The 26114-nt window shown below is 38.7% G+C and overlaps 3 protein-coding genes and 1 non-coding gene across 6 annotated transcripts; 3 read left to right on the top strand and 1 right to left on the bottom strand.

Moving 5' to 3' along the window:
- Positions 1-244: 244 nt before the first annotated feature.
- trnae-cuc (transfer RNA glutamic acid (anticodon CUC)) lies at positions 245-316 on the bottom strand. Its single transcript has one exon. It is a non-coding gene; the product is annotated as a tRNA-Glu (tRNA).
- A 126-nt stretch (positions 317-442) lies between these two features.
- On the top strand, positions 443-16859 carry LOC127368153 (nuclear receptor coactivator 7). Its single transcript, XM_051408658.1, has 17 exons — positions 443-642; positions 1587-1768; positions 6289-6446; positions 8165-8235; positions 8350-8457; positions 8546-8647; positions 9305-9430; positions 9660-9844; positions 10321-10475; positions 10962-11555; positions 11657-11828; positions 12137-12284; positions 12515-12637; positions 12749-12901; positions 13624-13719; positions 13978-14051; positions 15119-16859. Exons 2-17 carry the CDS (start codon positions 1731-1733, stop codon positions 15252-15254), a joined length of 2439 nt encoding a protein of 812 aa, XP_051264618.1. The 5' UTR covers positions 443-642; positions 1587-1730; the 3' UTR covers positions 15255-16859.
- A 1165-nt stretch (positions 16860-18024) lies between these two features.
- On the top strand, positions 18025-20923 carry LOC127368155 (adenosine 5'-monophosphoramidase HINT3-like). Of its 2 annotated transcripts, none has more exons than XM_051408663.1 (5): positions 18025-18178; positions 18466-18583; positions 19616-19685; positions 20120-20246; positions 20483-20923. In XM_051408663.1, the coding sequence occupies exons 1-5, from the start codon at positions 18092-18094 to the stop codon at positions 20555-20557; spliced, it is 477 nt and encodes a 158-aa protein (XP_051264623.1). In that variant the 5' UTR covers positions 18025-18091; the 3' UTR covers positions 20558-20923. The 2 variants fall into 2 exon arrangements, with proteins under 2 accessions (XP_051264623.1, XP_051264622.1); XM_051408662.1 differs by having other exon boundaries at positions 18032-18178; positions 18427-18583.
- Positions 20924-21499: 576 nt separating this feature from the next.
- LOC127368154 (adenosine 5'-monophosphoramidase HINT3-like) lies at positions 21500-25089 on the top strand. 2 transcript variants are annotated; one of them, XM_051408660.1, is made up of 5 exons: positions 21500-21714; positions 21812-21929; positions 23535-23604; positions 23752-23878; positions 24482-25089. In XM_051408660.1, exons 1-5 carry the CDS (start codon positions 21628-21630, stop codon positions 24527-24529), a joined length of 450 nt encoding a protein of 149 aa, XP_051264620.1. In that variant the 5' UTR covers positions 21500-21627; the 3' UTR covers positions 24530-25089. The 2 variants fall into 2 exon arrangements, with proteins under 2 accessions (XP_051264620.1, XP_051264619.1); XM_051408659.1 differs by having other exon boundaries at positions 21528-21714; positions 23752-23927.
- Positions 25090-26114: the final 1025 nt, after the last annotated feature.

Here is a 26114-nt window from a genome sequence, read left to right as displayed (position 1 = left end):
TTTAGGCTTTTATTATTTTGCTAAAAACTAAAACATCTACATCTACTACAGTATTAAACTGTAACAGTATTAAAATACAAAACCGTGGATATACCCATTTACTGTAATGACTGCAAAATCATTGTTTGTTTTTTTTTACTTCCAGTCATTTATTGCACCTAAATGTACAGATCAGTTTATTCAGTTATAACTGTATCAAGGGTTGATGGGATTTTGATTGAGTGAAAAAAAAAAGAAAACGTAGTTCCCTGACCGGGAATCGAACCCGGGCCGCGGCGGTGAGAGCGCCGAATCCTAACCACTAGACCACCAGGGAAGGCGATAACGCAACAGTGATCCACTGTAATTCAACATCTACAACGGATGCGTTGTTGAATATTTATGACTACTACCTTTGCTTATGGTCGGTTGCCTTACGTTACACTGTGCGGTCCCGATATCGACCGACAATCAAATCTTCAGCCTGCCTCACATTTGCTACCTTACACTAACATTACCTGTGGATTACCCAGCGAGCTCATAACGAAGCTGAGCCAGTGGCGTGCTCTTGTGTGTTTCTACGGCGCATGTGACACCAGAGGGCGTAACGGGAGTGAAGGGAGGCTTCATTTTGATTTTAAGCTGTTTGAGGATGCACGCAAGGTATGTGGGCAATGTTAGCTAACCTGTTTTTGTGCCAGATTTTAAGGGTTTAATTGGCTCGTTGCACATGAGTGTTATCCAGTCATTGTTAGGATAGAGTACACTAACGGGAAGACCTTATTTTAAAAGAACGAGCTAGGCGGCTCGACCGAATAAACATATCCTTAACATCTCCACCAGGTTGCTATTGTCCTGTAAACAAAGTGGCTAGCTAGCACAGTTAGCATCAGCTGTTAGGTGTGCTCCTGTGAGGCTGGACCTCGCTCGCTGCCTGTGTTTGCTTAAACCTGTCGCTTGCACAGACGGGTTTAAAGATAGCGTTTAACATGTTGTGTTAGTGCTGCTCCTTAAGAGGCTGGTCCGGTTCATAGAGGGATCCCCAAAGCAGGCTGCGAGAAACACTGAAAATTTAGCTAGGTGGGGGTAACGTTGCTTCAAATTGAGCCCCCCCCCCCGTGAGTAGCCATTTACCTGTTACATAACACTTTAAGGCTACACGTGGATTACCTCCAGTTAAACCCTGATATCTGTTCTTTAGGGTGTGTGCATGCCTGTAATCAATTGTTTCGTTTTCGGTTAACCCTGTGATGTCCCAGCTTGCTGTTAGTGTAGCCATGATGGTATGAGTGTTTACATCAACTGGATTCTGCTAATAATAGACACACTGTTGTGATGGAGCATAATTACGTAATAAAATACATGTTTTTACTGAAGCGAAAAGTAGCAGATGTGTCTTTCCTCTACAGCAGAGGGATGCATTTTCCAGCCTGTTGGTCAGCTGAGTGGCCTGGCATGCTTATTATAGGATGCTTTCATCGCCCTCCACTTAGGCTGATGAGGCTTCACCATCAGTTATTGGGGCTTTTGCATTGTAGTGGGTGTTGTTGAGTGAGGAGGCACCCTCGGTGAGCCTGCTGCTAATCCCCTGCTTATTTCCTCTACAGGACAAGAAAGAAGCGTGAGAGCACAGTGTGAGAGGTGATCTTCCCAAAGCTGTGTCTGCTGGATTGGACACACTGAGTGGGTGTGTGAGGGTGGATGTTTGTATGGATGAGCTTGACTGCATGCAGACTTAGGACCCTGGCCTGATGGAGAAGAGAGACAGGAAGCCGGGATATTTTGCAAGGTAAGGGAATCCGTGTGTGTTTGAATTAGTGTCATTTGTACTTAATGTAGGTATTTTTCCTGCAGCAAGATGTAACTCCAGCATTTGGCTCATTAATCTGAATTTTTTTGGTGCTTAAGACAAATTGCTTTCATCCTAGGGCGGTGCATTGAATTGGGAATTACCTCATGAATGACTACAGATATTTTGGTTTGCATTCATGGTGATTTTCTTTCTTTTTAAGCTGTGAAGGTTTAGTTAAGTCAGTTTTATTTATAAATCCCAGAGATCACAAGAAAGGCTTTACAATCTGCTCTTTCTTTAGACCCTCGACTAGGGTAAAGAAAAACCTCAGCGAGAAAAATATTCCAGGATGGACAGGCAAGCATTAGATGTCATATATGCAGAGTACAAAGAATAGCAATAGTAAAATGTCAATATGTAGAAACAGAATGACACTACTACTATGACACACTACTACTTTTTGTGCAAATTTATGCACAAAAATGTTGTCATGCTATTTTTTTTTATTGACATTGTGAGTCATGATACCCAAGTTATGTCTACATTAATGTCCCGGCGCCGTTAACTATAAAGCTGGCTAAAATGACCAGTTATCAGACATTACCATGCAGCTTAATGGGCGAGTTTCCTTACCCTGATATTGATATTGAAGGAAGTTTTTTGTGATATTTATATCAGTCAGCCCAGGTATCACATGCTGGAGTGTCAAGTCCAAAATCTTTTTATAAACCCGTTCTCCTTAGTTCTTGTTAAAAGGGACACTGTGGCTTTTCCATTGTGCTGCATGGTCATCTGTACCATGACATTCTTCTGTCAAGGTGCATTAACTAATTATTTATTCCCACCTCTTTTTTTTAAATCATGGATCGGCACTGTTAAGTCACCTGTCTCTGAGCTGCACCCAGCCGATGCAGCCTCATATAATCTGAGTCATGCGTCAGAGTTCTAGCAAAGAATTGACCCACTGGGATTGTGTCGACTTTCAATATTGGATTTTGGCAGCATTGTGAAACACGATAGCAGGAAGTGTGTGGAAAGAGGCTTGTCACAGCTACGGTGCATAGACTGATCAGCCCTTTTCTCTCTGACGTCCGCACAGATGAGAAGTGCCGTAGAACGTGTTCATTTTGGCGAGCGGAGTGAATCATGTAAGTGGATGAACATGATTAAGGGGTGTTGGTAAAGTTGCTTGAATGTGTCTAAAAAAGCTATGAGCCTGGCCTTTTCTAGATAAACAATATATGAACGAGAAACATAACTTGTTTGTCTCGTTTGTGACTAAAAAGAAGAAGAGCAGTGGTAGAGCAGTGAAATGTAACTGAAACCAGATAAATAAGTTGATTTATGGATAAGCAGCACTCACGTGATGACTGTGCTGTCAATATCAAAGTTGTTGAGTGCCTACTTGTGATGAATGTTGTCATATAATGCAGTGTAGCCTAATGGGCTTTATTCTTTCTTATTATGTCTCAAGTTACTTTCAGGCTGTGCTGACAGTCTGCTACAAACCTGCAGTTTGTCCTGCGTTTTCATGATTTAATCGGCTCATTTTGGAAATGTTACATTACAAAGGGACATTGTTTTGTAATGGTGCTGCACTTCAGTCGCTCTCTCATTATTAGGTGGGCAGTACATGAAATAGCAATGGGATGCGTGCTTTGGGCTGAGTTAGTTTTCCTGCAGGAGGAGTGTGAAAACCTGCGGGAGTTAGCAGCAAAACAACAGTGGAAAGCTGCAAAATTAATAGACTCCTGCAGGCCTCTACTACTGTGGAGACAAACAGCCATATTGTACACAGAGACTGAACATGTCAGGAAGGAAAATCAGCCTTATCCTACAAACACAGCTTCTGCTATAACATGTAGCTCTCCTGGTAGTTGCACCATATGCTGCCTCGCTTCCTGGCAAATAAAGCAAAGGTCACTGTGAATACACACGTCCCCAAAAAAAAGAATTAACCCGTCATAGACTTTCAGTTTTATTGTTTTACAACAGTGAAACCAAGTACATGTTGTTTTTTTACATCGAAGAAGATAAAACATAACTCCCTAATGTCTAAAGTTAATAGAATATATCAGCAAACTGATTTAAATCTGGTAGAAAACACACAAATTGCAAATATTTACTGACTTAATGTGACATGTGACAGTATGTTTCTAGAAAATGCATTAAATTGAGATCATACAAAGGTGTGATAAGCACTTTTGGGTTCAATATCTGGAAGATGCTGGTTCATCATTTTCCTGGAAAAACTACCTTTTGAAGAAGAAAGCAATACTCAAAAGATTACTGTACGTTCAAAGGCACTGAATATACATTAAGTAAGATTAGATTAAAAACTGGACAGATTATACATTTGCCACCAAGAGGCTCATGGCAACTGTGAAGGAGCTGCAGAGCACCATGACTCAGATAGAGTAAGATTAAGTAATTTGCAGTTGTAGTAGTTGCAGTAATTTTGTAGTTGCCTTGGTGATTTCACTAGTCGCAGCTTCATTGCTGTTGAGCAAACTCACACAACACGCTGGCTGGTTTTTGTCAGAAGATATGTGGGAGACTGCGAATCAAAGTGGGTAAAGGTTCTATTGTCCAATCTGCTAGAGAGCTGTGGTAGGAGAATATTTATTTTCCATCAAAACAACAGCAAACATGAAGTCAAAGTAAAACAGCAGTGGCTTAAATACACTAATATTAATGTTGTGGAGTGCCCCGGTTTATTCTTTACTGGGATCCCTATTAGATGTTGCTGTGGCTACATATTCAAATAAAATACATATAGTCAACAGGGTTTGCACTTACGCTTCATACAGTAAACTATAAAGTTACAACATAAACATTGCATCCAATTGCAAAAAATAATCAAAGAAAGCCTGTTTACTTATTTACTTTTTCAGTTCCAAGTCTAGATGTCAATACAATTGGCATCAAGCAGCTTGAGCAGTTTTGCATCAGCAAAAAAGCTCCATAGAAACTGAAGGTGGCTGGTGTCTTGAGAGATGTGAATGTTGTGTATTTGTACATACTTAAAATGCATTTGTACAGATTTGTTCTATTTAACAGTAATTATATACATTTAATTCAAAGGGAGGATTGTAAAAAGTACATAAATACAACACTAAAATCATCCTGTTGGCCCCATTATGGCCTCCCACTGTTGTTGTAGATACAGTATTTGCTATTGTGCTGGAAATGGATACTCTAGTTACAAACTGAAGGTTAGAGAGGAGAGAAGACGGGGGGCAGTAAGATGAAGGGTAGAGAGTGATTGAGATACTCTGAAAAATGGCCCGAGTAAAACAGACGGTGCTGTTAAGAATGTGTCTGCAGATTCTTGAGTTCACTACCAGATGTGTGCTGCAGCACTTAAAGTGGGAGAGTGACCCGAGGCTGTGGGAGAGGCCTGAACACCGTCTGTCTGCAGCCTTATCGACCGACTCTTGCCTTTCCATTAAGGCACTTGAACACTTAAAAACATTTGTCTTTTCGTTTTTCCTCTATTCTTCCTTTGCTCAGCTGGCTGTGCAGGAACCCCCCCCCCATCAATCAAAGCTTATGATAAATCAATCTTTTCTTACTCATATCCATGGTTTCAGTGGGGCTCACGGTGTGTGCATTATCCGTAAAATGCACCAGTAACCCGTGGTTTCACTGCACTGCAGTGTCCCCCCTTAACAACCCTAACAGGGTCTGAAGATGCCGTTACATAACTCCCCCGCCTATCAATGATTAAACAGGGGCAACGGACTGTCTGAGAGGAAAATACAGCTGGCGCAGCAAAGTAAAGAGAGAAAAAAAAGTTCTCAGTCAATGTGATAACTTTGAGCACAATAGTAGCACTTGGACAGAAGGCTAGCCGTCATAGAATTATACAATTGGATGGTTTATATCAGACAAGGAGCTCGCTGATGTTTTAATACTTTAATACTTATTAGGGCTGCACAATTAATAGAAATATTATTATATGGCCGTGTGCAATATGCAAATCGCAGAAGCTGCAGTTTTTTAATGAAGGTAAAATGTTTGGAAACAGTATTATAATGAAGTACTTTAGTTCTGAAGAGAAATCCTGGCCTACAAATCCTGCTCCCCAGATTTAAGAAAACATTTGTCTGCTACAGACACCAAAAAATGTGACATGTTTATGATTTTAACCGTTATGATAAAAATAAATCATTACTTTCAATGTAGAACTAAAATGTAATGTCAGTTTTTGTGCCATATGTCATAATAGGCCATTCTGAAGGAGGAACATTTTGTTAAATGCTTCATTACATCCTGTGGGAGTCAGCTGCAACACTGTTAAAAATTACAAGTTGATATTTTATTATGAAAGGGTCATGAGCTGTAACATTGAAATGGTTCATGCCTGTGCACATGTTTGTACAGACTGATCACATTCCCAACCTGAAAGAGTTGTCATGGCATAAATTATAACATAAGTGATCAAACAGCTATCTTTCTTTATTTGACTTAACAAGCAGATGTGAATATATCCGTCTCCTCTGTCTTCTCATCAGGTTGAAGAGGCGGAGGCAGCTCAAGCAGAGCCAATCGGAGAAGAGTGTGAATGAGCAGAATCCAGCAATCATCTCCTGTCCAGACGTCCCAAATGACGGCAACCCCAACAAGAAGATAGACCTACAGATAATAACAGCAAAGCCACCTGCAGGCTCAGGTAAGACCTGCATCAAAAACTCACATGTGTTGGAACATGCCATGAAGCTTCTACTTACCTCCAGATACCCTTAAATAGTATTAAAGAATAGCCTTATTCATAGATACATAGAGGGCTCTGCTATATCTTGGTTACAGTGACTACTGTGCTTGGGGTACTTCCAGTGCTAGTACTATTTGTTAGTAACCTGATTTTATTTGTGTGTAAAACTTATGGCACAACATTGTCTGAATGCAGTACTCTCCCATCTACTTTAGCTTTGTGACGATCCCTGTGTAAAGCCCATGTGAATTATATGAATTATAATTAAACTAGAAATAGTCTAGTCATAGTCCACATTTTTGGTAGTTACAGTTACCTTTAGTGCAACAGCGCCATTCAAAGTGGGTTAACTGTCTAATTAGAAAGAAAACATATGCTGGGCAAAACCATCCCCACTGTTACAGGGATATTCAGGCTTTTGTTGTCTTAACAAAATTGGGGTTTCCTGTGTTTAGACAAGAAATATGTCAACTTAGTGGTATTACTATCTCTGTTCATATTGTCCTGTGTGTTTGCAGCAGTCAGTCCTCAGCAGTTTTAAACAGGAAGTTGCATAACCGTTATCCTGTTTTACAGTTGATGATGGCATTTAAGTCTCTGTATTCACAAAGTTTGTGACACAATGAGTATGATTCCCTACATTTATCTTTAAAAATTCATAAGATACTAGCATCTTTTCTAATTTGAGGGTTAGTATTTTGTCAAACATATGAAAAAAAGGCAGAAATAGGCCAATAATGATAATTTGATGTCAGATGCCAGATTGTATCATCAGGCTATTGAACTGAGTGTGTACACTGAGGATGACTAACATAAATTATTTCAGTGTCAGTGTAAGCTAATTATCAATGAACCTAACCTAACCTAGAAAAACAAATACATATTAAGAGTGATCAATCAGAGCTTTCAAATTAGTTTTCTGCACTTTGTTTTCATTGTATGCTCCATCATGAGCATTAAGTATCCTGCTATCACGTGTTGCATAAATCATCCCCAGCTCCTTCATGTTTACAGTGATAATAGACTCTTGTCATGCATGCAGTAGGTCATAGAGCTGTTTAAAATAATTGTAATAAGACCACAACATTGTTACCTGCAGCCCATCAAATCAAAAATGATGTTCTGCTGTGTAACATACAACCAAACCGTAACTCTTTAGCGTATAAGCATATATTGTCTTGTCTAATTTTATATGCGTATGAATTAGTGACCGTGTTCATAAACGTGACAGCGGTCTTGTCTTTGATGCTCAGTACAGTAAGGAGCAGACGCAGCGGGAGTCTGGCTGTCTAATGCTTAGTCATGCCCTCAGTTTCCATGGAGGAGGCAGCAGTGTAATTATGCAGTCAGGGAGTGGTACGCTATTAGATCCTGTGTTCTTGGCAAGAAGAAAGTGCTGACTGTGGACCTTGTCTACTACAAGGGTCAGATTGTCTGTGTGTGTTTTTATGATAACTGCTTCAGCATGTATGGGACAGTGTTTTAAGGCTGGATGACGACAGGGGACAAACAAGCAGGGGTACTGTTTCAAAATGCAGTTAACCACAGGATAAGGTCATCTCTGTTGGAGTACTTCTTAGTATTTCTTTTTTCTCACAAGAATAATTGTGTTTTTTTTTTTTTTTTGCCATAATCACAAAACCTAACCCTTTTCTCATTTTCTGTTTCTCTTGTAGATGATGGCTGTAAAAGTAACAATCAGGCAAAGAGGGAGAAGAGGAGGCCACCTGGGACAGTGGAGTTCAGTGTGAGTAAAACTACAGCAATAACACATTTAAATAACACACTGGCTTATTAGGAGAAAGGTTGTAGTTTGACCTGTGCTCCTTTTTCAGAGACTTATTTCTTCCCCATGTTACAGGTGGGACCTAATGACTCCCTCAACAGCATCGCACTCAAGTTCAACATCACCCCAAACAAACTGGTCCAGCTGAACAAGCTCTTCTCTCGCAGCGTCTACCCCGGTCAGGTGAGAACCGCGGCAGTAACCGCCACTTCAGCTCCCTCATTATTCTTCAGACTGGCTCACCATTGGCTGTCTATCATCGTTCTTACAGAAGCTGTTTGTCCCCGACGTGAGCCAGGCAGAAACTGACCATAAGTCTCAGAGTGCATCCAATCCCTCCTGCACCAATGGCTTAACAGAGAACGCATCACATGTAAGTATGAAAGTATTCATTATGTTGCAGACAGGAGACATTTAGGGACATGTTTGTTAAAAATGTTCCTGTATGAATCTTGACTATGAAACATCAAAAAAAGGCAAAAATTACACATAAATCTACCTTTGATCGTAGTGTTTGTGTTATATAAATTATATTTGAAATAAGGGTATGTTACAAACACCAGATACTTAAATAGTAAAAATTTGCCCTTAATTAGATAATATAACAGGAGACAGTCTTTTTTCTGTGTTTTCAGACTTCAAAGTTGTCCGTCTACATCGGCTCTAACTGTGAGACTATTATGTTTAGGTAAAACTGTGGCGCTGATGCTACAAAAAAATGTCTTATTCTCTCATATTTCAAATTCTGCTATCCTCCATGATGGCTGTCAAATTGAATCCATGGTATGAGTAAGCAGTTTTTAATAATAAGTGCACAAACAATGTAGACTGAATATTTTGCAGTGGAAGGTAATTTAATCTACCATCATTTGGCAGTGAAGTGAAGAAGTTACTTTTGGACACAAAAAAACAACAAATTAAAGGTTAATGAGAACTGAAAGCACATGATTGATTGATTTCTATTCTTCAGAACAAGCCATTCTAAATACAAGCATAACATTCAGGTCTCTGTCTTTTTAACTTCCTGCAGGATGGCATGTCAAACTGCATGTCAGCAAAATCCCTCCGACGTGAGCTCTCCCCAAACTCTGAGGACGAGAGCCCAGCGACAGTTAAATTCATCAAGATGAGCTGCAAATATTTCACTGATGGCATGGTAAGAAGTCGTGAAAACATGATAATGCCGGATAATAACTTAACAACAATTTCTTATGTGTGCCTCTTATGTGGTGGCTCACCTGGTAGATTTGGGGCCGCTTGTACCAAGACTAGACCTAGTTCAAATGCATGTACCCCTGTTGTATTTAGTTTGTGACGTTGTTGTCCCCCCCACCACCACCACCACCACCACTGCTTTGTCTCTGTGTGTTATGTTAATGCTGCAGGGAGTGGTGGGAGGCGTGCTGATCGTAACACCCAACAACATCATGTTTGACCCCCACAAGTCAGACCCCCTGGTGATCGAGCACGGCTGCGAGGAGTACGGCCTGATCTGCCCCATGGAGGAGGTCGTCTCCGTGGCGCTGTATGACGACGTGTCGCGCATGAAGCTCAAAGATGCTCTGCCTTCGTAAGAGCTCCTTACCGTCTCACTCTCCCTCGTTTCCTTCTTTTCGTAACCGTTCCTTTTCCAGTCCTCCTTTCTTGTTCCTCCTTCCAGTTTCTATTTGTCTTATTCTTGTAAAAAAGGAAACCGTTTGTGTAAAGCCTTTTAGATTTCCAGGACTTTCCCATTTGCCTCGTTTCCACATCCTGTTTTTTTGTCACATATTTGTTTCTACTCGATCTTGTTGTCTTGTTTCTTAGTTAAAAAGCTTTCAGATTCAGATAGTTTTGTAATTTTCCATTAAAATCTTTTGATTAGTTCATCATTAATATTTCTATTTTTGATTAATTTGCTGTTTCACATTCCATGTGTTATTTTGTTTTGTGTTTCATTCTGGTCATTTATAATTTCTGTTGGACCTTTTTCTTTTTTTGTTTTTCCCTTTTCATTTTCATACTTGGTTTGCGGTGCGGTTTGTGTGATGCCCCGTGACCCCACAGAGACCTACCCGAGGATTTGTGTCCTGTGTACAGGCCCGGCGAGTGGGAGCAACTGCCATCAGAACAGGATCTAAACCCCTTCAGCCGCTATGAAGCTCTCGATCCGAAGCGACCAATCGTCTTGGATGACATCGAATCAACCCTCTCAGAAACTGGTAACGTCCTGTCATACAGCGTCAACGGGTTGTAAAACGTACTGTATTGAGTCTAAGCTCCAGAGTGATCCTCTTCTTAATCTTCTTTTCATCTGATACTATCCACAACCAGCTAAAAGAACTGTTTTTTGGGACGTTTTTATGTGTCTGTTTAATGAATGAAAATGACTTGTTTTTAAATTCAGCTTTGTGAAATATTTAATTTACTTCTCTATCGTCATTGTGCATTCAAATTTAACTTGGCATATGTTAAAATTTCACTGACAATTGAAATAAAAGTACTTGATTAGTCATTAGTCTATCGACAGTAAATTAATCTTCATTGTTTATGTCAAAATGCTAAAAATTCCAGCTTCTGTGAATATTTTTTGATTAGGTATTTTTTGCTATTTTGTGTCATTTGTAGACCAAAAAACCTGCAGGTTGATTGATAATGAAAATGTCTTTATGTTAAACATAAAAACTGTCCTATCTTCTTAATACCAGCGAGCACAGAGGGCGAGCAGACAGAGAAGTCTCCATCAGACGAAGGATTCACAGAGTTGGAGCCTACTGTCAACAGGAGCACTGAAGAGGCCGAGGCCACGTCCTCCAAAACAACCAACGTTCTCAGCAGGGACCAAAAGGAACTAGGACCAAGCTGCCCAGGCCGGGGAGACATCCAGGAGAAGTCGATGCTTAGTCAAACTAAAGGGAAGCTGGATGATGAAGAGGATGAGGGCGTAGCTCAGAACAGCTCCATCGAGGATGGAGAGTTGATACAATCGTCCTCAGAGACTGAAAAACAGGATGATAAACCTTCAAGCCAAGAGGTAACTGAAACCAAAGAAAAAAAACCTAAAGGGACCGAAGAGCTGCTAAATGGTGCACATGATAAAATAATCAGCGCACCAGTGGACCAAAACAGGAAGCTGAGTCTGAAGGAGGCTTCGGAGGTTTGTGGAAACTCTGGTCCGAAGAGACAAAGCCCAGACAGACCAGCATGTGGGGCTGAACTCAGTGAAGAAGAGAGACGGAAGAAAAGCTATGAGGCAGAAGTGAAGTTGTGGCTGCTGGAGAGGATGCAGGCTCCAATAGAAGGTAGGAATCATAAACGAGATATTAAACCCATGGATAGATTTGTCATTTGTGACTGGATATTAACCAAACGCTCTTGTTCTCTCTTATTTGAATCTTGGCAGACATGCTTTTCTCATCAGAGGAGAAGAGTAAAAACCCACCTATGTTCCTGTGCTTCAAAGTGGGAAAGCCAATGAGGAAGTCCTTTGCCTCTGGGATGACCTCTAGTCCTGCCCACTCATTTGGGGGCCGGGGTAAACAGCCAGAGTACTGGTTCGCTGTGCCACAAGAAAGGTGACTGGATGACTAGCACTTACATTAATTAACAAAATACTCCCGCAGTACATTTTCATGCTGGTTTGAAAAGGAAAATCCATGTGGGAGCTGGTCTTAAACTCCAGTGTGCGTGTAAACAAGCTATGTGCTTTTAACCAGAATATTGTGTGTGTGTGTGTGTGTGTGTGTGTGTGTGTGTGTGTGTGTGTGTGTGTGTGTGTGTGTGTGTGTCTGTGTGTGTGTCTGTGTGTGTGTGTGTGTGTGTGTCTGTGTGTGTGTCTGTGTCTGTGTCTGTGTCTGTGTCTGTGTGTGTGTGTGTGTTCCAGGGTGGACCATCTGTACGCATTTTTCGTCCAGTGGTCTCCAGATGTGTACGGGAAGGAGGCTCGAGAGCAGGGGTTTGTTGTGGTTGAGAAAGATGAGCTAGACATGATAGACAACTTCTTCAGTGACCCTGCATCTTGCAGCTGGGAGGTGAGCTCAGTAGAAAGGCATGTAGTCCATTCGCTTGCCTCTGTTTGCATCACAGAGTCAACACTGTGTTAGCTGGTATTTCTAATACGGTCATAAACAAGCTCATTTTGAGAACTTTGACATTTTGAAATGAGCTTCATTAGCGACTGATGCCCTGTTTCGCAGAGGCAGTGAAGACTTAGTGTCATTGATTTCTCTTTGACTTGCTCATGTGTTTGTTTTGCTCCAAGATCATCACCATTGATGAGGCTAAGCGTAGGCAGAGTTTCGGCAGCTGTGACGGAGACTCTGTGGATGCACTGCCAATACTCAATGATACCAGTGATCTGATGCAGGACACGCACATCGAGAAGGTACGTGCAGCTTTATGTGTTTGCTAACCAATAAAGCAACTATAAAGAGTAAATTAAAAAAAGATTCAAATTTGAAAAGCCCCATAATCGGATTATCTGTTTGCCCTCCAGCTCGCCTGTCGCCTGCCAGCACGTGTGCAGGGTTACCCCTGGAGACTGGCTTACAGCACTGTGAAACATGGGACCAGCCTGAAGACTCTGTACAGGAGCTTGGCAGACGTGGACAGTCCGGTGCTGCTGGTTGTCAAAGACATGGATAACCAGGTCCGTACTGTATGTAAATGACTCAGAGCTGATAATACAGCAGCTGGTGTTTATGGACTCAATACAGTTTCTTATTATTTTTTTCTTACTATTAAAAACTAAATTACTACACAGAAACTACACAGAATGATGTTTTACTTCCTGATTTGATTTTAAGTGCAAAAATATACAGTTCTTTTTAAAGAACACAAATTGTATGTATTTATGTAGTTTTGCTCTTTGTACAGGTTTTTTACATTATCCTGCTGTGTTATCGTCACTGTGTTAGTAGAGTAAATTGTAAATTGTGCAGTGTGGGTGTTACAAGGGGATTAAATTGAATTGTATCCCCTTATTAAAAACCAGGAACTGCCCACTATATTCAAACAAACACAAATTGAATCCAGGAAGTGCTTCTATCCAAACCTTTTTTTTATGTGTGTTGCTGTCACACACACACACACACACACACACACACACACACACACACACACACACACACACACACACACACAGGGTTTTTAGGTTTGTTGTGTTTTAAGAGGTTGATCAGTTATGGCTCTCGACTTTGGCGACTCCTTGTGGCGATATAAAAAAATACACTGATGAAAAAACGTATGCTATCAGATTAATTTCAGAGTTCTTGTAATTATAAACATTCACATGGAGGTTTTAACTCCTAGTTTATGATTATTTGTTGCAAGTTAATAATTTTCTCATCCTTAAATTGACTCTTTTGACAGATATTTGGGGCGTTCTCGACTCATCCCTTCAGAGTGAGTGAACACTGCTATGGCACGGGAGAGACATTCCTGTACAGCTTCTGTCCTGAGATCAAGGTTTGTACTAACTTAGTTTACTCAAGTCAATTTTAATTATGTAGCCCAATATCACAAATCACAGTTTTCCTCAAGGGGCTTTACAATCTGTGCAGCATATGACACCCTCTATCCTTAGACGCTTGATTCTGATAAAGGAAAAACTCAGAATACGGAATAGATCAACAAAAATAACGATATATGCAGATCACTTATCACTTACGATTAGCTTTATTCCTCAAATGGCTATATCAGACATTGTTTGCTGTTTGTTTTCAGGTGTTCCGCTGGACGGGGGAGAATTCTTACTTTGTGAAGGGCAATACGGATTCTCTGCAGATGGGAGGAGGAGGGTAAGTAGATCTACCAGCAACACTGCAAGTTAATAGCTTGTTTAATCAGTTATTTTGTGCCCAAGCACAGCAAATTACAGCAAATTACATCAAACGGTAACACTTCCTATCGAGGTACACATATTCACTATTAACTAGTTGCTTATTAGCATGCATGTTAGTAGCATATTAGCTCTTTATTAGTCATTATATAGAACTTATTAATCCTTTATTTTTTACCTCCTAATTATTGCTTATTGATAGAGAACAAGTAAGTTGTTGTACATGAATTATGATCTTAATTCACTTTGCTCAATATGTACCTTTTTATTATAAGGAAAAGTCATTCTCCTTTAATATCACTACATATGGCGTGTTTTCATGTAACAAAACACTACTGTTAATAGTGTCCAAATAACTCTAAATTGAGTCTTTTTAACTCAGAATTTGTTTCCCATTCTAAAGTGAGGTATTTCTCATAACTAAGCAAGACTTAAAGTTAAACTGGGATCATAAAAAACTTGTAAAAGATTTAAATTCAGTTGTATACAAGTTTTATAGTTCAAAGTCCTGTGACTTACTTACATTAGTAATGAGCAAAACCTCACTGTAAAATGAATGGGTAACATATTCTGAGTTAAACTTAATCACTTAATTAGTACTTAATAGGGTCCAGATAACTCTAAATTAACACTCCTTGTGTAGGAGTCACCTCCCCTCCTGTCTGTCTTGAGCTGTCACTATCAACTGGGGGCAGTGAAGGCCCAAAAGGAAAGAAGAGAGAGAGAGAAAAGAGAGAGAATGACTATTCATATCACATGATGATCATATATCATCATGTACAGCAACTGCCTTACTTACTATTAATAAGCAATAATTAGAGTTGTTGAGGGAAAAATCTGATATAGTATTAGTAGAATATGGTCATGCAGATTAATACATTAATAAGTGCTTTAAAATGACTAATAAAGAGACAAAATGCTACTAATATGTATTCTAATAAACAACTCGTTACAGGTTAATATGTGTACCTTTTTAATATAAAGTGTTTCTAAATGTTTTAACTCTTTGTCGCCCCTGCTCTGCAGTGGTCAGCTGGGTCTGTGGCTGGACGCTGAGCTGTACCGAGGCACCACCACCAAATGCGCCACCTTCAACAACCAGCCACTCTCCGCCCAGCAGGACTTCAACATCCACAGCCTGGAGGTCTGGACCTTCGAGTAGCCTCACCTGCCTCCTAGCTACGTCTACATTCACTCTCTGCTCCTTCAATCACACCCCAAGTCTATTACGCACCACTTGGAGGTAAAACCTTGCTGCCCCGCAATGACACTAAATGTTCTGTGAGAGGAAATAGAAAGCAGCCTGTGCAGTTGTTACTGAAAACGGAACAGAAAGCCTCCTGCATCTCTCCTGAGAAAATGTTGTTGCTCTCCGTTCATTGGCTGCCTTAGACATCCGACAACGCCTCCAGCTTTCCCAGCATGCAGACTGCCTTACCACCATAAGCTTATGAGGAGAGAGAAGAGGAAGGCTGCTGACGTTACTGTTGCGGTTAATCCCCAAAAAGAACTGATTTTAGGTGTGTATGAAAGAAGCGTTCCCATATTGCTGTAGGTTACAGGATTATGAACTGAATGATCTTTTTTTAAATTTTTTTTTATGACGCAATGAATTTCAAACATGAAGGAAATGGAAATTGCCAGGGAGATTTTTGGATCCTCCGCCGTTCGATTATTGTTCACTGCGGGAAATATCTCTAATTGTTTACAACGGGAAGTGTTGCTCTTCCCCTGAAGGCCGTCTTGTTTTCTTATTTTGAGTTTTTAGATGAACTGAATGAGAATGTCCCATTTGCATTTCCTCACAACTACATTTTTTTTGTTTTCATTCCCCCTGTACAATTCAAAACTTAGTGGTTAAACCAGGAAACATTTGCAATGACCAAATATGTTCTATTTTAATTTCATATATTCATGTTCATATGAGCTCATCATATTTTATTAAATATTTGAGAATTTTTATTTTTACATGTTATTTTTACATTCGTTTTTTTTATTAATAATGCTCAGTTGTTTTTTTTTTAATGGTTGTACTTTTATAGAAATGTTGTGTTAAATTCTCTGTTTCTGATTGGACCTTAACAAGCAGTAGAAATGTGCTGTCAGTATTGAATTCATATCGCACACAGACTATTTTAAAAAAAAATCTCTTTTATTTTAATTTGTGGTCGTTGTCGTTCAGAGTCACAGCCAGTAGAAGTTTTAATGTGATGTCACTTTGCACTACAGGATTAATTGACAGTTAATGCTGTGTCGTGGTTCTACGTAATTAAGCATTTCTTCAGTGTAAAATTGTTACTGAATGTTGTTTGATCACCACTGCAGGAGGGAAGCTTCCTGTGCGACCACAGGTCAGCTTCTGCTATACCTAAACATGGGGTGGATAAAGGGATTTTTTTTTTTTTCTGTTTTTGCACTCTGGTATGCCACTAACTTAAAAATTCAAATCTTAACTAACATGGAAAAGAAATGCTCCTTGATATCCTGTATATCTGACACAGGCTTTGTAGTGCATGAATATGCAATAACGTCTGACACCACTGTTATGATACCTGCCATACTATCCACTAATGCCAGTCCTCGCTTCATGTGAAAATGAGCTTTGTTGTCTTCAGCTGTTCAGTGTTTGTTAACTGTGAATGCTCCCTGAGTAATTATTTCTTGTGAATCCAAAACTGCTGTGGTCTGTATCTATCACTAAGGATCTATTTATTGTGTTGTTATGGCAACCACATTTAAACCTAAATAAATGTTAAATATATACATATATGATCGTGGGTCGTGTCGCTTGTGTCCAACTTGTTGATTTCCATTTAATGTCGAGATTATATAGACAAGCTTGTCACGGAAGAGTAATTCATTTTAATCGAGTTACGGTAAGAGACACCGGATAGGAAGGGTGGAAGTCGTCATCCCGGCAAAGATCGCTGATTGAGAAGATGAAGCACTCGGTAGATTAAAAGTGACTCACTTTCAGATCTACATTCATTTAAAAGAAAAAAGAGTAAAGCTGATTGTCTGAAGTGAGCAAAGAGGTTTCACTCAATCTCAAAGCTCACAGCTTTTTAGATTTCATTGTTTTCTGATTATTTTTTTTCTTATACTTTGCTCACGATCATATCTGCAGATGAAACCTGAAAAATCAGCTTGATTTTAGTATTTTAATTTAACTACAGTGGGAACAGAGGAGTCATCAGAGCACAGCATTTGGTTAAAGAACTTCAAGATGTGGAGGCTTCAACAATTCAATCAATGTCTGTTATGGATTAGATACATTTTAATTTTCTTTTAGACCTTAAATGTATACTCATTTTGAACTTGATGGTATTTTTACCTTATTCTGTGTTAATGGGAATAACATCCTAGTGGTACATTTATAGTACATACCGGTATCCAAGCCTGTGCATATTAGGGCATTTGTGTCTTAAATTTGGTAGGTAAGTGAAGACTCTGAAAAAATAATTGATGCTGTTATGTAAATATATATTCATTTAACAAGACCAAATTCCCCCCAAAAAGCATTTTTGTTTGTTTGTTTTTTTAAATATGATTTGTGTGAATTATACAATATCTCTATATCAGAAGAATCAGAATCAGAATCAGATTTACTTGCCAGGTAGGTTTTTATACATACGAGGAATAAATTACTTTTTAAAAATATGAATAAATAAAGATAAGAAAGACTGTACAGAAGATGGGAGTGCATTAATGTAATGGCTGGATATAAGAGTCATATTCTGACTGCTTGATGTGACAGTGAAGATCACAAACAATAATTAACTGAATGTTTTATTTTCCTTCTGTAAAAGCCGGCAAAAGTCTCCCATTTGACTGCCTTCGCGTCTCTATTTACAGGTTGTGGGCATTTAGAGCATTTAGAGGGGGAAAAAAAAAAACATTCAGTAATCCATCTTTGCAAACACAGACGATCTTTGACTCGCGTACAGCATCTGGTAATTTACCGTCAGAAGTTAAGGAAGGAGTAGCTTGTCGGAGAAGATGTCGGAAAAGAAAACAGGAGTTAAAGACTGTATTTTCTGTCAAATAGCCAACGATCAGGACAAAGAAACAGAAATCATTAAAAAGGTAAGATCCTTTAAAAACGAGCTTCATGCCTCATAACAGATACAGTAGATCACACCTTTGTATCGGCGGTGCTGGAGGGGAATCTACCTGTATGGAGGTCTGCTTTGACCTCTTATTGAACAGATTAACATAGAACTAGATAATGGTGGCACAGCATTCAACTTTATATGGAGCTGTTATTGTAGCAAAAACTGTTTATTATTTCCATTTACACATGCTGCATTCACTGACCATGTTTGTTTTAACAGTGTTTTCATCTCCATACCTGCACCCCCCCCTTCCAACAGAACAAGGAGCTGGTGTGTTTTAGAGACATTTACCCTGCTGCTCCTCACCATTACCTGGTTGTATCCATACAGCACATACACAGCTGCCACTCCCTGCACAGGGGACACACTGGTCTCGGTCAGTTATAGATAAAACCAGAAACAGAAGCACTATTTCTACTGAGCTGCTGCTGTTATTGCTACTATAATACAACTGCTTGTGCTACTGATACTACTACAGTACCTACAGCTACTTCTGCTAATACTCTTTCTGCCTATAACAGGATACTGCTGCAACTACCTCTGCAGCTACTACAACAGAACCACTGAAACTTAGAATACCACTGATCTACTTCTGGGTGACCACTATAACCTATAGCTAGGGTGACCAGGTGGCCCACTTTATGTGGGGCTGCACACCATTTTTCTCTATTGTCCCACGTCCCACATACTGAGACCATGTTCCACATTTTGACTGGCTCTAGTTTTCAGAATTCAAATAACTGCAGGACAGATGCTTTTCTAAACGCTGGTTTTATCCGATGGTTGTGAAGAAAGCAGGGGATGTTATCGTCATGGCACTGGCAGATTTAGGCAAATATGATAGAAAGTACCACAAAGAAAAAGAAATGCAGCTACAGTGTTTGATTCCTCTTCTGGTAGCCGGTGAAAAGCGACTGTCCCAGACTGTCACATAATGCTCTAAGTGTGAAACTTTAACATTCTTTACTCAGTTTTGTAGTTGGGGAAAGTTGCATTCAAATAAAATATATCTGTATATTTTAAGTCCTTCACATGCTAAAGGCCTAACTCTAACCTGTCTGGTTTGTGCTACTGAATCAACCAGAGGGCAAAGCGTAGAGATGTAAGCTGAGGAGCAGAATGGAAATGTTTATTCTTTAAGTTAGACAGACGTTAAATAAAATATGTAGACTACCTCTCAGCATCAGTAATGTGTCACACATTGTCCCACACAAACGTATTCTTTGTTGCACATTTGGTTTGTTGGGATCTGGTCATCCTATCTATAGCAGTTCTGTTAGTTTAACTGCTTCAGTTTCTTATGGCAATATATATATATATATTATAAATATATATAAAAGCTACTCCATCCTTTCTATAAATTTAATCAGGTTTTTGCAGAGAAATAACTGAGTCATTTATCCAACAGTGAAACGGATGGCTGAGATGGGGAAAGCTGTCCTACATGAACAAGGGATCACTGATATGAATGACATAAGGTAAATGAAGACAGGTTGAAACCATTTTATCATCACTATCGAGTTAGTGCTGTTTACACAAATTCAGAAAATGTACTGCAGAATTATTTCCTGGGTGTAAATGTATGTATCTATTTATACAGAAAAGTATATTCCATACATTTAATCATCTTTTTCTATGTGTGTAGCCTAAAAGAACTGCCAACTTTATTTTTTTATACAACCTTTTGTATGTTATGATAAATACATTTCATTGATTCCTTGAAAGCAAATAAGTATATTTCCTAAAATGTCAAAACCTTTGCTTTAAATACTGAAAAACGTTAACTGTTTGAAATATATGATGCACCTTTAAGACTCAATCAATCAAAGGTTGTGGTTTGTCGAACGGTTTCATTCCTCTTCTGGTGGGTTTGGGTGTCCTGATCAGAGCATTGATTTGTTGTCTTCCTCAGGCTCGGGTTCCACCAACCTCCTTACACTTCAGTTGATCACCTCCACCTGCACGTGCTCGCCCCCAGCAGCCAAATCTCAAAGTACATGGAGTATAAGTTCCTTCCACAGACCTACCGATTTGTAACTGTGAGTGCTGAGAACTAGAAATTCCCTTTGCCACTTTCTTTATTCCTTACTTATTTGTTTTTTCTTTATTAATGATCTTATATGAAGAATATTACGGTTGTTGCAGTGTTATTGATGCTTGTGAAATTTGTATTTATTGTACTTGAGCTTTCAGAAGTCTACTATACTATACTATACTATACTATACTATACTGCTTTCCATGCCCTGATCTGAATGAAGGTTTTTATATTGGCAGGAAGAATGTCTACTGAAGAGTATAAAGAAAAAATCGTCTACAGGCTTTCCTTTAGAGAGATGTATATTGTCTTAGGAGCCAGCAGCTCCTAAACTGGACTTTTAGATTATTGCAGAGGAGCAACAAACATCTCAGAGGACTGTTTGAACCTGAATTAGCCACATGGAGGGGAAGCTTTTACAAGGGCACTCTAATTGTGCTGGTGTGATGTTTTACGAAGTTTGACCTCTACAGCAATGACAACCTTACAAACTGACACCTGAGATCACAACAACGAAAGAATCACTAAATGAGATAATGAAGCAGATAAATTAAATGTGAAATGTATTTTTATTTATTTATTTTTATTGAAAACAATGGATTGACTCAACTGAACACTGTGTTTCTGTGTATAACAGTTTGTTTTTATATTTCTTATTATTAAATTATTTTTATGCAGAATTTTGTGTGTATTTGTGTGTATAATTACAGCTTGTCCTTTTGTATCAATCTTGTTATCTGGCATTAAAGGTCCAGTGTGTAACATTTACGAGGATTGCAATCTAAATCACCATTATATGCCACTAAATCCTACACTTATTTGTTCATATATCCACAGTAATTATCAACCACTGAGCAGTGGTGGAAGAAGTACTCAGACCTTCTACTTATGTAAGAATTGCTGTACCACAGTGTAGAAATACTACTTACTTACTTGATTAAAAGTACAAAAGTACTCATATCAAACTTAACTTAAAGTTCCAAAAGTAAGTTAGTATTCATGCAGTATGGCCCATTTTACAAGAATGTTGTGTTTTTGAATTACAATTATTTATGTATTAATTACATTAACGTTGTACAGGCTGGTAAACGTGGGGCTAATTTAACTACTTTATATTCTTATATTCTTAGTCTTATCTTTATAACAATACATTTATTAGATTTTAATCTGAATCCCAGTTACCTGTTACTTAAATTTTAAATGGATGTCCTTAAACTCTTTGATGCTACAATTTACGCGGTTCCCGTGAACGCCGCAGCGGACGGGCTCGATGAGCTCTGTGAGCGGCTGGTTGTCCTGAGCACAGGCACGCCCCGGTGATTCAGAGCTCACATGTCAAATCAAGGGCATTATTGTGAGCGAAGACACAAAGTTAAAAACAACAATGGGGACTCCGGAGTCTTCCTCCAGTGAAGACTGTCCTTTCTGCCTGATAGCGAACAACCAGGCCGACACAGACATCCTGCTCACAGTAAGTAGCCTGCCAACTGTTCTCTCATGTTTAAGAAGTCCAACAGCCTGACTCTTCCTCTGTGTGTGTGTGTGTGTGTGTGTGTGTGTGTGTACAGGATGATGAGCTGGTTTGTTTTCGTGACATGAAGCCCGGTGCCACACATCATTACCTTGTTGTTACCAGGACGCACGTTGACAGCTGCAAGAGCCTCAGAGAGGACGACATACCTCTGGGTCTGTGGTCCCCAAACTTTTTTCCTTTTTTATCATTTATTAAAGTGATAACCCCTGATCAAATTATTTTCAAAACTGTACAATGAACCCAAATAGTGAACTTAATAACTGCAGGAAGTTTGTGTTAAATTAGTTATTTTAATTAATTTTGAGCAGATTATTTCCTGTTCAGGGAACTTTTTTATGCAATTCTCTGTCAGTAGTATATATTTTAAATAATTTTAAATACTTGTACAAACCTTATTCAAGCTTTATGTATCCTGGGGGAAATTACTGTGCAACAGTTTCAATACAAAGGTGGTAAAGTACTACAGGGTTAGAGTAAGAATAAGCGAACATAAAATAAAATAAAATAAAATAAAATAAAATAAAATAAAATAGGCTTCTTTTCTGACAAATTCAGTGTTTTCTTGATTATGACGCCTGGCCATAGTTCTTTTAGACAATTTACTTTTCTTCACAAAAGTGAACTAAACACTGAGATATAGGCCTACTGTGTATATATTTTAAAGTTTTCTAGCACCCCTTAAAATCAAGAAGGCCTTGCGTCCCCCTGTGGGGATCTCCACTAGCTGCTATAGATGAGGGACTTAAAGGAGGAATTTGATCAGTTTCACAGTTTGTTAGCACAGTGCTTTTGAATCTGGGGTCTGGGACCAACAACGAACGAAATGGGATTGAACGTTTGATCTTTGATTGACTATGAGGACTAAACATAAAAACGTGCTCAGAGGGGATTCCTTCAGACAAAATCAATTTGAGCGGATTTTGACCTAATGTGCATCTATAATGGGGTTCCTTGACATGAAAAAGTTTGGAAACCCTGTTTCAGTATCCGTGTCAGTTAAATAGAGAAAGATGAGTCAGCAGTCTTTGATTAATAACAGGAAAATGTCACATTGTTTGAGCATATGAGGACGGTTCAATCAGTATTGCTAAAGCTAGAAACTAAGTGCTTGGACCCATGTGAGTTTTAATTTCTGGTTCATACCAGTCCGCAAAGCCAGAACGTGTCATTATTTCTGTTGTGGTAACAACATAACATTAACATAAAGCCTTCACTGTGTCTGGAGAAGTCATGCTTATACATATCCCAGTGACATCAGGGACTGTCCTCTCTGATCTGAGTAGATCCTGGGGAGCAGGAATACCCTGCTACATGTAAATGTTACTAAAGTAAGATTTTGAATGCACTACTTCATCTGGGAACACTTTATTTGGATAGTCTGCCTACAGATAGTTTACAGAGTGTTTGTAACCTTTGCTTTGTCTGTAGATGTATAGATTATTATAGATTATTCATGAATATACTCTGACCAAGATGTGCCTAAACCTAACCAAACCTTTATTTGTGAAAGGGTTGAATTGTTCAATCTCTTCTCAGAAGCTGTTGAAATGTTACAAATACTCTCCAAACTATTTGCAGGCGGACTATCCACCACAGTCAGTATTATTGAAGATATGTAAATATGTTTTGAAACTGTTCTATGCTGTCCCTTATGAATGAGATGAGTAACACACTATCCTGTGGTAATGCTGTGTACTGCAGTGTAGTTTTTTAGGATGTATAACAGGACCATAATGATGTGACTTGTTTGTTTATAGTGGAGCGGATGGTAGAAATGGGAAGAAGTATACTGGAGAAGAATAAAGTCAGCGACCTTGATGACGTCAGGTAAATCAGTTTCCTGAGATGACGTCACTAGAGTTGTGACTCATTCCACTTTCAGTAAGTTAGATAGGACTGACTGATTCACAGGTCTTTTGGGTCTTTTCGATGATTTCTTTGCAAATCTTTGTGTTTTTCAATGAATCTGTGCAGGATGGGGTTTCATGTGCCTCCATTCTCATCTGTTCCCCACCTCCACCTCCACGCTCTGGCTCCAGCCAGTACGATGAGCTTTAAGTCGCAGCTTCACTACGGACCGCAGTCTCACTGGTTCATCACAGTGAGTGATCTTCATTTATCTATGGAGACTGGAGTGTGCCAACAAAATTGTATGTCTAATTTTAGCAGTATACCATTATTGATTTATTATTTATTATCCATTTAAAAAAAAACATGAATTGATGATTAGCCTTTGGAAAAATACTACTACTCATTTTTGTCTTTAAAGGTCCAGTGTGTAACATTTAGGAGGATCTGTTGGCAGAAACGGAATAAAACATTTTTATTTTCAGGTGATTATACACGTTATTGTGAATATTATGTTCCATTTCTGCCAATATACCTTCCTAAATGTTTCACACTGGACCTTTAAATTATGAATTTATTTAAACATTTGATTAAATGATTGACTGTTGCTGTCCACACACTTTTTATACACACAATTTAAAGCTGCACACTACCGCTATTGTGTGATATATTGATGCCTGTCAACATCATAAATGAGCTACATTTCTCTTCTGTCTGTCTTGTATGTCTGTTGTGTACACTGTACAAATGTTATCTATGCTTTAATGTATAAATGTAATAAAAGCCCTTAAATCACCGTTACACTGAACTACACTGTGTGAATACTGTATAAGTTCCTTGTTCTGCTCTGTTGCAGGTAGACAAAGTGCTTTCTCAGTTGAAGACTCGTGGCAAAGTCAAATGAAGCGATTCAAAGAGTCTGAAGGTGCAACAGTCTTCTTTTAAGTTGACACTGTTATTTGTTGTCATTTTGTCTCACCAAGTGCAATTTTAAACCAGTTTTTCATCAGACTTGACATTTTTCGTGTTAATGAGTTATGATCATGTGTAGTTCCTCCAATGCTGTTTGTTGATTCAGTTGTGAAGTAGAAAAAAAACACTCTTTTATGGTTGGAAGCCGCCTTTCCAAGAATGTTTTTCATCAAACATCCTATCAATGTGTAACTGAATCGTCGATGAGGAGAGATTGTGATCGTAGGATTGTGTTATGTATTCAAATACAAACCTTGAAGATTAACTTTGCATATATTGATAAAGTTTGACAATAATTGAATTGTTCCTTTTTACTGTATTAAGTCAGTATTTATCTGGAAGGACAATTATACTTTGCACATTCATGTTTATATGTTTGTTTGTGTATATGAAATGGATCGAGCTGCTTATACCTTTAATGTATTTGTTATAAACTGATGCACTGGGGTACAGTCTTTCTTTTAATATTAATAAAAGATCTTCAGAATCTAATCACAGGGGACAATGGGTCCTAATGTACTTTTTTGCCAGCACCTACACAAATGTCTGAACAACATTGTTTAGAGGAAACACAATACAAAAAAGCAAATGTTAGATTAGAATGAGAATACTGGAGGTACTAATGGGCCTGAATACAGCAAACAATGATACAAGGGTTCCTTTGATTTAATTATTTACTTTTCTTACCACTCAAGAGTCCATTAGCGCTTTTGAGATCATGTTAATTGGCAGCGTGTGCCAGTGGGTGCATAGATATCTGAAGGGTTTGTTGGCAGGTTTTTGATTGAATTTAACCAATTGGAGTACGTGTTTAAGGGGAGTTTTAGAGCTAAAGATCTATCCTACTATCCTACTCATTGTGTATTCATAGTTTTAATCACTGTGGGAGACATGTTTGTTATTGTTTACATAAAGCATTAAGATCCTTGCGGCAGACTTTCAGTCTTATGCTCTATCATTCTCCACAGGTGCATTTGTATAGTTTCACTTGTTACAGCAGCTCAAGATACAACACAATGCAAAAGATAGGGTTATATGTACACTATATACACTATATACACCTCTTATATACAGATATCATGATTGGAACATTGCACACAAAAAATACATTTTTTAAATTGTTTTGAAGGATGGATGAAATTGCCGAAAGATAACATGAGGAGGTAAAATAAATATAATAGCACAGGACAAAAATATAGAGGGTGAGTGTAATTTAAAGGAGACATAGGATATAAAAGCCAGATAACTGTGCTGTGTATTACAAGATAAACGTTAGTACATTATGTATTATATAAAGGGTATGTATATGGAGTGTGTATAAAATAAAATGTACATAGGATGTAAAACCTGAGGTAAATATATAATAAATAGTGCAAAAAACGTGTGTGTGATGTTGTAAGTGGTGGCTGATGAGAGACAGTGACATTATTTCATATATATATAAGTATTTTGTTAGGGTTTTGGACAGACAGTGCCAGGTTAGAGAGAACTGAACTGATCAGGTATCCTGGCCGTAA

This window comes from Dicentrarchus labrax, unplaced genomic scaffold, assembly GCF_905237075.1.
Source record: "Dicentrarchus labrax unplaced genomic scaffold, dlabrax2021, whole genome shotgun sequence".
Taxonomy (NCBI): domain Eukaryota; kingdom Metazoa; phylum Chordata; class Actinopteri; family Moronidae; genus Dicentrarchus; species Dicentrarchus labrax.
The sequence above is the reverse complement of the archived record's forward strand: the minus strand, read 5'-3'. Positions and strand labels throughout refer to the sequence as shown.